Below are 12745 nucleotides of genomic sequence, written 5' to 3' on the forward strand. Positions count from 1 at the left end.
ATGAAAAGTTGTTATTCTAAAAATCTTCATCTACTTGCATATTAAAGTTATACCAGCAAGAATTAGTCTTTATGTAGAAAACTATGATTTAAATCAAGCCTTACTGACTAGTGATTTAAATCGTGATTTAAATCAGTTTGATCTAAATCAAATCCACCCTGGTTGCAATCATATGTACTGCTCTATGCACGCTATAAATCAGGGGTGTCAAACTGGTGGCCCTCCAGCTGTTGTGAAACTACAAGTCCCATCATGCCTCTGTATTTGGGAGTCATGCTTGTAACTGTCAATCGTATGTACTCTCCAGCGCCTCAGGATATGCACAGCCAAAAGGGAAGCCAAGGGTACCAGGACAGCGACAACCAAAGGAAATGATTCAGGGGTGCAGCCCTCCTCAGACGGGGAAATCAGCCACTGGATAGAGAGAAAACAGGTGGCGCACACACCTAGTGCATTATCCAAGGTTTATTGTAAGGAGTGAAAGAATAATAAAAACATACGCACAGACGAAGCATGTATCTAAAAAGCATAGAAAAATGACAATGGCCACAACGGCGGGCAAGGTGTTCTCACTGTCAGTGCGGTCAAATTACTGACGCGTTTCAGGGACGAATCCCTTTCCTCAGAGGTGATGACCAGCCTCTGATGCAGATGTGTGATGAATGGAAAGTAGGAGCCTTGCTGGTGGTGGTTCACTCCTTACAATAAACCTTGGATAATGCACTAGGTGTGTGCGCCACCGGTTTTCTCTCTATCTTGTAACTGTCAATCTTGCAATGCTTCATGGGACATGCAGTTTGGCAACAGCTGGAGGGCCACCACTTTGACACCCGTGCTATAAATCCTATACTCCATAGTACCTAGTCCATTTCAGGAGGGAGAAAGAGAGGGTGGATACATTCCTACATACAGTGGGACAATGAAGACTGAAAACAGACACCCTCTAAAGCAGGCCATACATGGGTCAAATTCCGAAGCATTTTTCGATCGAAAACCTCGTTCTGTAATCCGATGGTGTCACCAATGATTTAGAAAATTGGTCGTTTTTCATGAATTTTCCAGCATGCCTGATAAACAAAATGGGGAGGATCCACGAAAATCAGCCGTCCCATTGCCCTACTAAGAGAGCGAATATCGGCTGATTATTCTTAGGTCCGATTTTTGAATGAAAAATCGTTCGAAAATCGACCCATGTATGGCCGGCCTAAGACCTCATTCACACAGGTGTACTTAAGTGTACATCCATGTGAGGGTTCTGTTTGCATGCACAAGGATGCATTTCTGTACAGGCAGTCCCATTGATATCTATTGGGACACAGCTGCGCAGTCACAGCCGCCGCACCTAATTTGACATCCATGCGGGTTCGAGTATGTGTCCCCGAACTCATGCTGGCTTACATCAGGGATCTACACACATACGGCTGTCAGATTGAGAGCTGCGGCTGTGTTTGTGTAGCCGCTGCATCCCAACTGACATCAGTTGAATTGCCAGCATAGAGAGCATAGAACATCTGTGTATCCCTGTCTGGCCAAACACGGCCCTTGTACAGGTGTACGATTAAAGCAAAACTTCCTCCTAAAGGGAAAGTCCTGCTTTATGTCCTGCTCCCCCATCCTTTAACACATTTGAGACATTTATAGGGGTGAGAGGGGACCTAGTTTTGACAGGTACCCTCTCCTATTTCCACCTGGTTCGTCTCGGCGATCTAAGCTGAAGTCCAAGCTTAAGCAGGCCATACATGGGTCGAATTCTGAATGATTTTTCGATCAAAAACCGAAAACATTGTTCATTCTGTAATCCAATGGTGCCACCAATGATTTCGAAAATTGGACATTTTTCACGAATGTTCAAGCATGCCCGATAAACGAAATGGGGAGGAACCACGAAAATCGGCCTGTGTCATTGCCCCACTAACAGAGCAAAAATCGGCCGATTATTCTTAGGTTCTGATTTTCGAACGAAAAATCGTTTGAAAACCAACCCATGTATGGCCGGCCTTAGTTACCATGTAAAGCTCAAACCTTCTAAAGTAATCAAAAAATGTCCTTCACTCCCTTTTGACTGAGCCAAATCCTCCTTCATTGGTGTCTCATGCGTTCCCCCTTCTAGACACTGCAGCTCCCATTGGGAGGGTTTCGGTAACAGGGGAAAAGCTGTCAATCCAGAAAGCAGTAAGCATGGCTGGGTCTGGCCAGGTGCAGGCCAGGCCTGCGAATCAGCAGTGGCACAATGCTTACAGCCACACCCCCTGGAAAATGTATTCATCCCGCTATAGTGCCAGGAGACACAGATTACATGAGAGTGGCAACTCTACTCTGAATTCAGGAGCAGTGCAGTATCGTTGTCACCCTATTACTGAACACTGCATTGGGACTTTACTGGCAGGATCAACAGATATTTGTGGGAGTTTACTGGGGGATTAAAAGAAAACTGTAAGTGTAGATGCACTTTTAATTGGGTGCTGCAGGACATAGTCTTTTAATAGGATGCCATGTCTCTATTTTAAGTGTCTACTGTTTTTATTTTTCTTCAGTAAACAGTCAAATTTGTAATGAGCTGTTAAGATTTGACATCCTAATCCTCTTGAAGAAATACCATGGCAGAAAAAACTCTTTTACAAGCTTTTTTTTTTTTTCTGCAAAGTGCCCTATGTATGTAATGTGTTTTTCTTTGGTGAAATGTTTTCATAGAGAGGGTAATACAATAAATGGCATTTAATGACACAAGATTAAATGTTTTTCTTAGCTGGAATAACTTGTCAGAGCTTAATAATAAGCAGTGCTTTGGGCGCTGACTAGTAATTGCTACCATGTTGTATGCAAGTATGCTCCCAAGTACTAAGCCCATACCCGTTATTACATTGTTTGACATCTATAGAAGCATATTTACAATTAGGTAAAGTGAAAACATTAGATCTGTAGGATAACGTTTCTGCAGAGTTTTCATCGCCAAAATATATATGCTTAAATGTTCTACTCTAGATAAAGGGAATGTAAAAATGCATAACTACAAACATGATTTCAAAAAAATAAAATGTCAGGAGGCTGATACCTTTTTATGTTTCAAAAAAAACCATGAAACTATTTAATTTTTGGGGAAAGGGTGGAAATACCTTGAGCGTAACATTATGCAGGTCATAGCTGTCCAAATGCCTTCTGTTAGTTTCCTCTGACAGTCTCCTCCTTTCATGGTTTTCATTGTTGCTCTTCGTTGGATTTATGTGTCATAAATTTTATTGGAGAATTTTCCAGCACTGTAACATACCTCCTGCCATACCACCAGGTCACAAGATTGGTCACTTCAACCCACTGAGGCTTTTTTTTTTTAACTGCTTCCTTTATATTATTATTATACAGGATTTATATAGCGCCAACAGTTTGCTCAGCACTTTACAATATAACGGGAGACAATAGAGCAACAATACAGTTCAATGCAAGAGGGTTAGGAGGGCCCTGCTCCTTGGAGCTTACAATCTAAGATATTATACTACTTTTCCTTTATGCTAGCAAATAAAAATAACCAATACAATAATCTTAAGGCCTCCTGCTCACAGGACGCTTTAAACAATGAATGTGGAGGCTTATTGCATTTTTTTTTTCTTCCTTTAAACGCCCCTCATTGTTAGCCTGTGTCCATGAACACATGGGCATTTACAGGTGTTTAGAGACAGGAAAAAAACACTACCAGTGCATTCAAGAGAAGCAGTGTTTTGGCATAAAAAAAAATCCAGGCACTTAAATGCATATAAATGCACTTTACCGCGTCAAGAATTTGAGCATTTATTCTTTGAAATGGCTACAATAAATTACCGTAATATTCTGGTCAATTAAATTAATGAATGCTCAAGTACTCAACAAGCTTAAATGTGGATTTAGGCGTGTTTTTGATGCTGCTTGTCTCCTGGCCTTTAGAAGAACTGGGGCTTCACATGGCCATGTTATGGCTGTAAACTCCCTAGATAAATATATTTTTGTGGCAGGTATGGCCAGGGATTTCTGATCAACTGCGGACAGGAAACCAATGACGGCTGACACTGTCTGCAGCTCTCTGTGTCTGTTCACATTTAATTGATCAAGGATTGATTACTGCTAGGAACAGATGAGCGTCTCTGTACACAGTGCATGTACAATTATATGACGGTAGCATGCAGATCCTCTCAGCCTGTCAATGGTTTGTATAGGCTGAGCGGCCGAAGCTGAACGTAAACACCTGGCCATACCCGTAGCAGAAATACACTGATCTGAGTGGTATATCTATATACACAGCTTTCCGAATGAACCCCTATTCAGATCTGTAAACCAAAGCTAAAAGATGGGTAATTTTGAATGAGTAGGGGATAGAGGGACAGTTTCTTAAAATGAGGGATAGTTGAGAGCTTTGCCAAGATGAAAAGTAGTGACGTAGTAAGAGGAGGAGATGGTTGGTGGAACTTCATTCTCTTTTCTTGGGGTTCTTGGTTTCTTGGGATTGTGGTACATTGCTCACAAGTATTGTTTTCTCCTCTTTATTTACAGCAACCACATGTGGTGGCCGATTAAATGCCAAAGATCCTGACTACATCACCTCACCTGGGTATCCATATGACTACCCTTCCCATCAGAACTGTGAGTGGGTCATCAGTGCACCAGAACCCAACCAGAAGATTGTGCTGAACTTCAACCCACACTTTGAAATTGAAAAACATGACTGCAAGTAAGTGCTTCTAGTACTACATCCAAGTACTCTTGAAAATAACACAGATGTGTGAATGTTTATGTGAGTCTAAGATAAAGACCTTTATCTGCTATATTTTAAGAAATCATATATATTGATGTATAATCCAAAACATCCACATATTCATGCCGGTTTCCACGGTATTTAATGGAGGCTAAGATGTGTGAGCTAGATTGATTCCAATGTCTGGCATATGCCACATGATGTCATTACTCCATAGATTAAACAGAAGCCTTGTATGACCCGCTGGGCTGAGGTTTCTCAAGTCCCAGCACTAAGCTATTGATTGGTATTGATCTTTCATGCACACTGGAGACTTTCAGGCCCAGCATGAGAATGTCGATCCTACTACCCGTGAAGCACTATTTATAAAGCATGTGCATTTTTCCAATCCCCAATGCACAGATGAAGTCATCACACAATTCCACCATTTTATAAACTCCAGGGGGTAGCAAACTTGCAGATCTATTATATGTAACCCTTTAAATTCACTGAGAAATATAATGCAACATGTAGGAAGCGGTTAGCAGGCAGCATTGCATTTGGAGTTATACTCCAAATGTACAATTTCAGCAGCTAGGTAGTTAACCACAGGGTCGAAAAATGCTTTAAGAATGAATCGGGCCTGTAAAACATGTTTTTGGAAGCGAATGAGTGAATACTGCCGTCTTCTGTAAATGAGTTCCCATGTTAGAATATCCGTAAATCTTAAATAATTGATGCCCTGACCCATATATGCCAGTTTGCATCTCTACTTTTAGCTAAAATGTGAAGGCCTATGTTTACTAAATAGGAGAATAGTTGTATGTTAGTAGACATGGTCATAAAAGGTGGTCATAAAATGCTACAGGACGTGTTAATAAAAGTCATATGTTTTACAATAGACCAAAATTGCTGCGTACTCTTTAAAAAGAAAATTAGATTAAGGGAAGATAAAAAGAAATAAAACTCAGATGTTTGTTTCAGACACAGCTGTGCTAGGCTGGCATAAAGCCAAATTGTATATTATTGCAGAAAAGGGCCTTATTTATCAAGGTGTCCAAAGAACTGTCTCAGCCAGTTTGCTTTGACTCGTAGCGTACTTTATACCTGCCCCGGAAACATACAGTTATTATTATTATACAGGATTTATGTAGCGCCAACAGTTTGCTCAGCGCTTTACAATATAAAGGGAGACAATACAGCAACAATACAGTTCAATACAAGAGGGATAGGAGGGCCCTGCTCCTTGAAGCTTACAATCTAGGAGACAGTTAAAGAGCGATGAGTCTAATTATTTATTTATTACAGTTACTTATATAGCACTGTCAATTTACACAGCACTTTACATATATATAGTATATTCACATCAGTACCTAACCCTCAACCCTCAATTTATATAATTGAGAGTATAGGTGTCGGATAGTTGGGTCCAATATGCAGTGTACAGCATGTATAGGATGGCTTGCGTACAGTTGCAAGAAAAAGTATGTGAACCCCTTGGGATTACGTGGAGTTTTGCATGAATTGGGCATAAAATGTGCTCTGAACGTCATCTAAGTCACAACAACAGAAGAACACAGTCTGCTGAACATAATACTACACAAACATTAGATGTTGCCATGGTTTAATTGCACATAACATGTAAACATTCACAGTGCAGGGAGGAAAAAGTATGTGAGGCCCTGGCTTAATGACTTCTCCCAGAGCTAATTGGAGCCAGGAGTGAGCCAACCTTGACTCCAATCAGTGTGATGATATTGGATGTGTTGCTGACAGCTGTCCTGCCCTTAAAAAACACACACCTGTTTTGGGTTTACTGGTTTCAAGAAGCACTGTCTGATGTGAACCATGCCTCGCAGAAAAGAGCTCTCAGAAGACCTACGATCAAGAATTGTTGACTTGCATGAAGCTGGAAAGGGTTACAAAAGTATCTCCAAAAGCCTTGATGTTCATGTGTCCACGGTAAGACAGACTGCCTACAAATGGAGAAAGTTTAGCACTGTTGCTACTCTCCCTAGGCGTGGTCGTCCTGTAAAAATGACTGCAAGAGAATAGCGCAGAATGCAGCATGAGGTAAAGAAGAATCCCAGAGTGTCAGCTAAAGACCTACAGAAATCTCTGGCACATGCTAACATTTTTGTTGACACATCTACAAAAGGAAAACATTAAACAAGAATGGAGTACATGGGAGAACACCACGGAGGAAGCCATTGCTGTCCAAAAAGAATATTGCAGCACGTTTGAAGTTTGCAAAAGAGCACCTGGATGTTCCACAGCACTACTGGCAAAATATACTGTGGACAGATGAAACCAAGACTGAGTTGTTTGGGAAGAACACACAACACTATGTGTGAAGAAAAAAAGGCACAGCACACCAACATCAAAACCTCATCCCCACTGTAAAACATGGCAGAGGGAGCATCATGGTTTGGGGCTGCTTTGCTGCCTCAGGGCCTGGACGGATTGTTGTCATTGATGGGAAAATGAATTCCAGAGTTTATCAAGACATTTTGCCGGAAAACGTATGACCATCTGTCCGCCAACTGAAGCTCCGCAGAGGATGGGTGATGCAACAGGACAATGACCCAAAGCATACAAGTAATTCAACAAAACAATGGCTGCAACAGCACAGAATACGCCTTCTGGAGTGGCCCATTCAGAGTCCTGACCTCAACCCGATTGAAATGCTGTGGCATGACCTTAAGAGAGCGATTCACACCAGACATCCCAAGAATATTGCTACACTGAAACAGTTTTGTGAAGAGGAGTGGTCCAAAATTACTCCAGTTCGTTGTGCAGGTCTGATCTGCAACAACAGGAAACGTTTGGTTGAGGTCATTGCTGCCAAAGGAGGGTCAACCAGTTATTAAGTCAAAAGGTTCACATACTTTTTCCTCCCTGCACTGTGATTGTTTACATGTTATGTGCAATTAAACCATGGCAACATCTAATGTTTGTGTAGTATTATGTTCAGCAGACTGTGTTCTTCTATTGTTGTGACTTAGATGACGTTCAGAGCACATTTTATGCCCAATTCATGCAACACTCCACATAATCCCAAGGGGTTCACATACTTTTTCTTGCAACTGTATAATTTAGAGTGCATGTTTAGCCAACCTTTTTTTTTTAGTTTTGGATATAGTTTAGAACCGCTTTCAAGTTTTTATAGTTGTCTTTGTCTTGGCTAGGTAGAATCATCATCTCCATTTGTCCTTGTGATTGTTGTAACCAAGGCAGAAGGTAATAAAATCAAAATTTTAGATTTGTCACCTTAACAAGAGTTTTGGCCAAACGGGGAACATCTGTCCCAGGGAAGAGTAAAACCAGTACTTCAGTACAACCAGCCTGTCGGATTTCTTTCCATAGCTATAACCACCAGCAGTGGTGATTGTGCCAGTGAGGAAGGCTCCCCATGCTCCCTGCCAGCAGAACACAATAATGCTACAGGACAGATTTCCCCATCAACATTGACTGTGTTGATGGGGGAATCCAGCAATTTTCTTCCTTCAATCCATGACTGAAGGAAGGAAATTGTATAATGTATGGCCTCCTTTAGTCGTCGGCCTGGTCAGAGCCCCTGTCTAAAAGTCTAGACAGGTCTGGACACACACTTCTCACATGTCCGTCTGCGCACATACCACTCAAAGAGCAATCTGTTTCCTGGGGAGGGAGCAATCAATGAATACAAAATATCCTATTTTGGGCAACCACTGCTTGACTCCAATCACACCTGTTCAGTAAGGAGCCTTTCTGCTATCTGCATCTTTGCACAGTTACAGACTGCCTATATATACAGTTGTGCTCAAAAACACTCATGTCAGAAATCATGATATTTTGCCATTACTGTTGAAAATATGACTGATCATGCCAAAAAAACTGTCTTTTATTTAAGGATAGTATCCATATGAAGCCATTTATTATAATATAGTTGCTTGGCTCCTTTTTAAATCATAATGATAACAGAAAAAACCCAAATGTCCCTTTTACATACCCTGGAATGTTTGGCCTTGGTACAGACACACAAGGTGACACACATGGGTTAAAATGGCAATTCATTATCCACATCTAGGACTTTTAAATTTGCAATCAGTGTCTGTGTATATATAGTCAATGAGTTTGTTAGCTCTCACGTGGATACACTAAACAGGCTAGATACTGAACCATGGGGAGCAGAAAAGACCTACATAACAAGGTAATGGAACTTTATAAAGATGGAATGGATATAAAAACATATCCAAAGCCTTGAATATGCCAGTCAGTACTGTTAAGTCACTTATTAAGAAGTAGAAAATTTGGGGATTTCTTGATACCAAGCCATGGTTAGGTAGACCAAGAAAGATTGCAGTCACAACTGCCAGAAGAATTTTTCAGGATGCAAAGAAAAAACCCACAGGTAACCTCAGGAGAAATACAGGCTGCTCCAGGAAAAAGACAGTGTGGTTGTTTGGATGAGCACAATATGACAACACTTGAACAAAAATTAGCTGCATGGTTGAGTTGCCAGAAAGAAGGTTTTACTGCGCCAAAGCCAAAAATAATATTGTTTACAATATGCCTGACAACACCTTGACACACCTGACCGGGTTTTTTATGTGGCATTGGCGCAGTACAGGCCTCTTTCTGGAAACTCGGCCATTCAGCTAATTTTTTTCAAGTAACGTTGTATAGTGTTCCTCCTTGCTATAGTATATATATGGCGTGCGTGTGTCTGTGTGTGTATATATATATATATATATATATATATATATATATACACATTATATACATATACTGTATGTACTATATATCTACACACTGAATTACTTCACTACTTCTGTGTCACTTCACTTATTTTATCTTGTTCTGTGCAGTTCAGCCACCAGTCATCACCCAATGGCTTAATCAAAATGAAGCAGTTTAGCAGGTTGTTAGTGTAGCGTATAGTGTGGTAATTAGTCTGGTATCATATCCTTATATATAATATCCTTACCTGCATTGTATTGTGTACATAGCATAATGAGAGAGGAGAAGTTCAGTAGTGGACAGTTGAAAGGGAGACACAATTCCTTTGTTGTAAAAATACATTTGGGGTTCTTCAATCTGATTCCTCTTAGAATGCTTGTGCTTTGATTCATTAAAATGAGGTCAGGAAGGTATTCCGAGTTGTTAGCAGAAGCATTACCCTTGCCAGTTTGTATCTGAAGTTCTTCAGCATTAGCATAAACCTTTGCTCCCAGTTGATTTTTTGAAGGTATGAAACTCTTAGTGCAATAAACAGGCGCATTTCGATTGCTCACCATTACAGTTTGTATATGTGAGGTGCTAAAGTTACCAACTGAAAATTATCATTTTTCACAAGGCAAGAGAAAGGGTGTTAATCGATTTCCAGAATTAATTGGTGAGAATCACAGCATGGAAAAGGTGCTAAGGAAAGAAATCCATAGCTTAAAAATCAGAGCGTAGATGATGTGCGCAGCTATGCGGATCCAAAACAAATGATCTGCTTCCTTAACAAAACGTATTTAGAGCAGAATGTAATATTTAATGTCATCTAGATATAGATTTGCTTGAATGATAGAAGGGTTCATAATAAAATAAATTGTCAAAATGTTTATTTTTGATTTTTTCCCATGATTTAACTCCCATTATTGAATTGAAAGATATCTGCCATAGAGGAAATGAATCGGGAATGCGATAAATCTTTAATTATATATGCAACCCATTATTGCTTTACAGTACAGGACAGAAATATTATAAAGCATTGTTGCTGAGGAATGAAGGTGGTACGGATGTCCACGCAAGAATTGATTTTTATATTTAAATGATTGAAATGTAGCATCACGTTGTAGGAGATCCTGCCTCCAGCTGCTGGTTTCTCTTGTACCCCTCTATGCCATGACTTGAAATTGGGGTCATTCCTTATTAGTTCTTGCCGTGGTGCCACTATAACACCTCGTATTTTCTTCACTCTTCACTTTTCAGTTTTCATGATTGGATTTGTTCATTTTTCCTTTGCTGGGAGTTAGAGAAATTTGCATTAAAACTAAGTTTTTGAATTTATCTCTTTAATTAATAACATAAAGGAATTACACAGATTCTGGGGTATGTTCCATGCTGGTAAATTACTGATTCTTTTTAGGCTACCATGGAACCCTTTGTAACATAAAGCTGAATTTTGGCCAACCAGTGAAATGTATTAGATTGTAAGCTCTCAACATCAGGGCCCTCCTAACCCTTTTGTATTGAATTGTATTGTTGCTGTATTGTCTCTCTTTATATAAGTGCTGAGCAAACTGTTGAGGCTATATAAATCCTGTATAATAATTCCTACAATCACTTTGTTGATGCAGATATCCATGCAACTGCTTATGCACGTGGTTGACCTCACTTTTGTCTTGTCCTTGCTTCCTGTCTGATGACTGGAAAGAGAGGGTGCACTGATAAGGTCATCCTTCTGTTCTTCCCTCCTTTAAGAAATGTTAGCAGGGCTGCCATCGGGGGGGGGGGGGGGGGGGGGGAGGGGGTCCAGGTCCCAACCAGGTCCATCTTTATTGCAGGGCAAAAGCAGTGTTGCCAACCATCCATAGAATTACGGACGGTTTGTATAACATCGGGCACTTTTCTCATGTCCGTGACAGGAGAGGAGTACTGGTTAAAAGTATGACTTTGCTGTTGGCTCAGAACTGCGCATGCGTAGTTCCAGAGCTAGCCAACTCAAACCGAGTGCACTGCTACTGCTCAGGTGGTGGGGGCAGGTCCAGCGGTGCTAGTGTTTGTAAGCCCTGATTCCCAGCTAAGAAAATAGCTGCAGAGGCCAACAAACTGACCTGAGCAGAGAAGCATATGGTGAGTGGTCTTAGGGCTCGGGCGGCTTGGATGGAGAGGATGTTTGGTATGTGCAGCAGCAGTCTTTTTGCATTGACAGCCCTCCACAAAAAGTACCTTCAGAAAAACTGGCAGAACCAACAGGTGAAAGTGCTAGCGGAAGGGAGGAAACATTAGTAATCTAAAAATGTATCAAGAATGTATGTGCAAAAATGATTTTGTCTGGGAGTTACACTATTAAAAACATAGTGTGCATTTTTATGATGCTCCTCTTTCCTGTTGGCCTTAAATCTAAATACAGTATGACGGATATACCTGCCATAAGAATATACATAAACTGCAGGAAATAGAAAAAGTGTAAATTAGCCTAGTTCCTAGACCTGCATATTGGCAAGAGTATGCCCTTAGTGCCCTTAGAGTTTCCCCTTAGTATAGTAGTGCTAAGAGGGCACTCTGGAGGCACAAAGGGAGTACTCTGGAGGAGGATGTAAGGGGGCACTGTGGAGGAGGTTGTGAGGGGGCACTCTGGTAGATGTAAGAAGACACTCTGAAGGATCTAAGGAGGCACTCTGGCAGTACTAAGTTAGTACCCCCAGAGTGTCCCCTTAGATCCACCAGAGTGCCCCCTTTCATCCTCCAAAGTGCTCCCTTAGCACTGAGAAGACACTCTGGAGGATGTAAGGGAATAATCTGGAGGTACTAAGGGGCACTTTGGATGATGTAAGTGGACACTCTGGAGGATGTAGATGAGGGGAGATGAGACTGGAGGAGGAGAAGGACATGGGACGGGGGGGGGGAATGGGACTAGAAGAGGAGGACATGGGATGAAAAAGCAGGACATGGGATGGGGGAGATGAAACTAGAAGAGGAGAATATGGGATGGGGGAGATGAAATGGGAAGAGGAAGACATCGGAATGGGGGGGATGGGACTAGAGGAGGACATGGGATGGAGGAGAAGGAAGACATGGGAAGGGGGGGGTGGGGGGCTAGAGGAGGAGGACATGGGATGGAGGAGGAGGACATGGTATTGAGGACATGGGATGGAAGAGGAGGACATGGTATGGATGAGATGGGACTGGAGGAGGAGGAGGAGGACATGGGATGGAGGAGATGAGACTGGAAGAGGAGGAGGTGAGACTGGAGAAGGAGGAGGATATGGGACGGAGGAGATGGGACTGGAAGAGACCATGGGATGGAGGAGATGGGACTGGAGGAGGAGGACATATGACGGAGGAAATGGTGCT

The 12745-nt window shown here is 41.5% G+C and overlaps 1 protein-coding gene across 2 annotated transcripts in view; it reads left to right on the forward strand.

Annotated features, from left to right (window-relative positions):
- NRP2 (neuropilin 2) overlaps positions 1 to 12745 on the forward strand; it is a 204391-nt gene that overhangs the window by 47552 nt on the left and 144094 nt on the right. For both annotated transcript variants that reach the window (XM_089670967.1, XM_089670973.1), the window contains exon 2: positions 4516 to 4693. In XM_089670967.1, coding sequence (XP_089527093.1) covers positions 4516 to 4693 — 178 coding nt within the window. The remainder of the gene's footprint in view (positions 1 to 4515; positions 4694 to 12745) is intronic.

Source organism: Staurois parvus, unplaced genomic scaffold (assembly GCF_062004578.1).
Source record: "Staurois parvus isolate SC_StPar_1 unplaced genomic scaffold, SC_StPar_1.0 ptg000011l, whole genome shotgun sequence".
Lineage (NCBI taxonomy): Eukaryota > Metazoa > Chordata > Amphibia > Anura > Ranidae > Staurois > Staurois parvus.